At 39.2% G+C, this 5,000-nt stretch overlaps 1 protein-coding gene across 1 annotated transcript in view; it reads right to left on the bottom strand.

Moving 5' to 3' along the window:
• Window positions 1-5,000, bottom strand: part of LOC143294603 (vesicular inhibitory amino acid transporter-like) — a 26,548-nt gene that overhangs the window by 21,333 nt on the left and 215 nt on the right. The window contains exon 1 of the mRNA XM_076605979.1: window positions 4,901-5,000. This exon is cut by the window's right edge and continues 215 nt beyond it. Coding sequence (XP_076462094.1) covers window positions 4,901-5,000 — 100 coding nt within the window. The remainder of the gene's footprint in view (window positions 1-4,900) is intronic.

The following is a 5,000-nucleotide window of genomic DNA, read 5'->3' as shown; positions in this document are numbered from 1 at the left end:
ATTGTGATAAAAAAAACTAAATAAACAAAACAAAACAAAAAAAAGGCAAAAAGTTGTGAATTTATAAATTGATTCTAAACCTGATCAAAGGAAATGATATTTCCATCATCAGACAGAATAAGTGCTCAGACAATGTGTGGATTGTGTTTATTATTATTATTATTATTATTATTATTATTAGTAGTAGTAGTAGTAGTAGTAGTAGTAGTACTACTAGTACTATAGTTATTGTTATTGTTGTTATCATTATTATCATTATTATTACTATTATCATTGTTGTTATCATTATCATTATCATCATCATCATCATCATTATTATTATCATCATCATCATCATCATCATCACCATTCTTCTTCTTCTTATTATTATTATTATTATTATTATTATCATTATTATTATTATTATTATTATTATTATTATTATTATTATTATTATTATTATTATTGTTGTTGTTGTTGTTGTTGTTATTACCATCATGATCACCATCATCATCAATACTTATACAGCGCTCATCTTCGGTCAGAAACCAAACTCTAAGCGCTTTACTAACACCCAGTCATTTGGATAACATAGTGCCTGTCTGGGTAGAACTGGATGACAGCTGCTTTTAGTCGTTCATCATTCGTTTCCCGTGTCATCGTGTCAGGCATCAGTTACGCGCACGCCTGCACGTGTATAGTTGAGTGGATTTTTCTTCATAAGTTTGCCAGGGACAACCTTTTCTTGTTTCCGTTGGTTCTTTAATGTGCGCTACGTGCAGGCTGCACACGGGACTCGGTTAATCGTCTCATCCAAATGACTAGCATCCAGACCACCATTCAAGGTTTAGAGGAGGGGAATGGGGGGACGGTGGGTTGGGGTGGGTGGGTGGGGGGGGGATTCCTTCTTGCAGCTTCAGATTCTCTCGCTTCCTGGGCGGATGAGTTACCTTTAGAGCATCACTCCGCTTTGACATCATCCTTATTCCATTATGACACAGGATTTAAGGGAACCAAGCTGGATAAAACAAGCGGCTAAAATTAAAACATACAAAAAGGGTGGAACTGATTGAGACGATAGTCCGAGGTCCTGTGTGTAGCATGTATTTATAGCACACGTAAAAGACAAAACAAAAACACAACCCACAGCAACAACAGGGTTGTCTTTAGAAAAAAAATTCTGCTGAAAAATTCATTTTGATAGAAAAAAAATGCAATAATTTTATCGGAGACAGAAGAGAAGAATAGTGCACATATACCCATTGTGGAGGAAGGTGGCAGAATGGTTAAGACGCTCAGCTGCCAATACAGAGAGTCCGTGAGGGTGTGGGTTCGAATCCCGCTCTCGCCCTTTCTCCTAAGTTTGACTGGAAAATCAAACTGAGCGTCTAGTCTTTCGGATGAGACGATAAACCGAGGTCCCGTGTGCAGCACGCACTTGGCGCACTGAAAAAGAACCCATGGCAACGAGAGTGTTGTCCTCTGGCGAGATTACGTAAAATGAAATCCACTTTCATAGGTACACAAATATGAAGCATGCACTCAAGGCCTGACTAAGCGCGTTGGGTTATGCTGCTGGTCAGGCATCTGCTCAACAGATGTGGTGTAGCGTGTATGGATTTGTCCGAACGCAGTGACGCCTCCTTGAGAAAGTGAAACTGAAACTGAAACCATTGTGGCGACGTCCTCTCCCTGGGGAGAGCAGCCTGGATTTCACACAGAGAAAAGAATGGTGCACATATACCCACTGTGGCGACGTCCTCTCCCTGGGGAGAGCAGCCTAGATTTCACACAGAGAAAAGAATGGTGCACATATACCCACTGTGGCGACGTCCTCTCCCTGGGGAGAGCAGCCTAGATTTCACACAGAGAAAAGAATGGTGCACATATACCCACTGTGGCGACGTCCTCTCCCTGGGGAGAGCAGCCTAGATTTCACACAGAGAAAAGAATGGTGCACATATACCCACTGTGGCGACGTCCTCTCCCTGGGGAGAGCAGCCTAGATTTCACACAGAGAAATCTGTTGTGACAAAAAAGTGATACAATACAATACAATACAATACAGTACAATACAATACAAGTATGATTATAATGAATCATTCAGAATATCACCATTCAAGTAGACGTATTTGAGAAAATAAACAAACAAACAAGCACAAAAAGCAAACAAGCAAACAAACAAAAACAAATACGAAAATGGAAACGATACTGAGCTCATCATATCAAAAGGTGTTTTTGTTTTTGTTTTTAATTTTACTACTACTAATACTACTATGATGATGATGATGATTATTATTATCATATCTATCATTCTTCTTCTTCTATTATTATTATTGTTATTGTTGTTGTTGTTATTAATTTATTTATCTTTTTATTTCCTATTTCTTGTTATGGTCAAAACAATTTTGTGGAGCGCAGAGGGATTCAGTAAAAAATGGTTTGTCTGTTGATTTTTAGTCGTATGATTTAATTCGTCAGCCCATGCTGTTTGTAAGCCAGATTATCATGACGGTCACAGGACTGACTTTCTTTAAAACATGGACCCGATTTTTACCCCTTTTACCTTTTCTATCCAAAATTTTATTTTACAATTAAAAAAAAATCTGTGGCATGCAGATTACAATTATGTTTCTTTTCACATGTATGTATTTTAAGTGAAAATTGCTGTCATCTCAGCCGTTTAATCATGTGTGTGTCTGTGCGTGGGTGTTAGTGTGAGTGTTGGAGTGTAACAGTTGTAGTATTGATAGTATGTTACTTTGTGAGTTTTATGCATTGTGTTTAAAAAAAAAATTTTTAATAATATTAATGATTCTGTTTTTATGTTTCTACTACTTTTTATGTGCTTTCTTGTTTCACTTTAGGTACTGGATTGTAAAGCGCTTAGAGCTTGCTTATGCTTGTATTATAGCGCTATATAAAAATAAAATATTATTATTATTATTATTACTTGAATTTTTATCACAAACTGCAGCTGTCAGTCTGTTCCACCCAGTTATGCAGCCTGTTGTGCAAATGACTCCGTGTTTGTAAAGCGCCTACTTCTTGGTCTTCGACCGAGGATAGGCGCTATATAAGTATTCATATCATATAATGTCATGTTGAGAACAAAATAAAGTAGCCTATCAAGAGATCCAAATATACACAAAATTGGTCTTTTCGGGAACACACACGAACAGATGGACTGGTTATGCAGACACCGAAAAAAAAAAAGAATAGAGATGAAAGAAAGAAACGAAACCACACACACACACACACACACACACACACACACACACACACACACACATAACCACTCACACACACACACACACACACGCGCGCGCGCGCGCGCACACACACACACACACATAACCACACACACACACACACACACACACACCCCAACAAACCAACAGAAACGGACTTGAATATTTCAGAGAACAATAAAAAGAGGAATTTTCTAGCACATGATTTGCAAAAGACGAGCGATACTGTTTTTGAATGAAAGAGCGCACAGCATCCCCTACGGGGGACTTGTATTGTATTGTATTATTGTACTGCGTTGAGTTGCGTTGAGCTGTGTTGTATTGTGTTGTATTGTATTGTATTGTATTGTATTGTATAGTATTGTATTGCATTGTACTGTGTTGCGTTGTATTGTATTGTATTGCATGTTTTGTGTTGTATTGTGTTGTGTTGCGTCGTATTGTATTGCAATATATTGTATTGTGTTGCGGCGTATTGTATTGTGTTGTATTGTGTTGCATTGCATTGCACTGCATTGCATTTTAGTGTATTGCATTGTATTGTATTGTATTGCACTTCTCTGCATTGCATTGTATCATATTGCATTGCAGTGTCGTGTAGTGTATTGCATTTTAGTGTAATGTATTGTACTGTATTGTAGTGCACTGCATTGTATCGCATTGTAGTGTATAGTACTGAATTGCCTTGTACTGTATTGTATTGTGTTGCACAATGCCTCGACAGATTTCTGTGTGTGCAAAAATAGCGATGTTCTCCCCAGGGACTGGAGAACGTATTGTTACAGTGCAGCACCACCTTTCTTTCTGCCAACAAACTATATTCATTTCCTACAGAATTTTGCCAGGGACGGCCCTTTATGTTGCTCTGATTAAAAAGAAAAAAAATATACGTGCTCTAAATGCATGCTACACCCGGGATTTCGATTCATCGTCTCATCCAAATAACTAGCGTCCAGACCACCCACTAAAGGGTATCGTGGAGGAATAGAAAATACTGTAAACTGGCTGAGTGCAAGACACAGACAGACAGGCATGCAGACTCATGCATAACGTGGGTATGGCATGTGTCTAGATATTCTCAAGTTGAGAAGAAGTGGAATCTGAACTGACGATGCCTCAGGATGTCAATTCACCGCAGATGTCTGAATAAGAGTGAAAACATTATTTGATAATTTGCCTGGGGACTTTTAACATTGAAACATATGAGGAAGTTTCAGTTTTCAGTTTCAGTCACTCAAGGAGGCGTCACTGCGTTCGGACAAATCTATATATACGCTATACCACATCTGCTAAGGCAGATGCCTGACTAACAGCGTAACCCACCGCGCTTAGTCAGGCCTTGAGTGCATGCTTATATATTTGTGTACCCATCGAAGTGGATTTCTTCTAAAGAATTTTGCCAGAGGACAATAATTTCGTTGCCATGCTTTCTTTTACAGTGCGCCAAGTGCGTGCTGCACACGGGACCTCGTTTTATCGTCTCATCCGAATGACTAACTAGACGCTCAGTTGTATTTTCCAGTCAAACTTGTGGGAGAAAGGGCGAGAGCGGGATTCGAACCCACACACTCACGGACTCCATATATTGGCAGCTGAGCGTCTTAGCCATTTCTACCACCTTCCTCCTCATCTGGGAAAACAACAACAACAACAACAACAACAATACTGACCTGTATAGCGTTGGTGACATTCCAGCCTGCTTGCCATTCTGATATTCGTTCCCTGGGGTTACCATAGTGACCGTGCTCGGAAAGTTCGTCTACGTACCGG

Source organism: Babylonia areolata, chromosome 20 (assembly GCF_041734735.1).
Source record: "Babylonia areolata isolate BAREFJ2019XMU chromosome 20, ASM4173473v1, whole genome shotgun sequence".
In the NCBI taxonomy this organism is placed as follows: Eukaryota; Metazoa; Mollusca; class Gastropoda; order Neogastropoda; family Buccinidae; genus Babylonia; species Babylonia areolata.
This window is presented reverse-complemented; position numbering and strand designations above follow the sequence as displayed.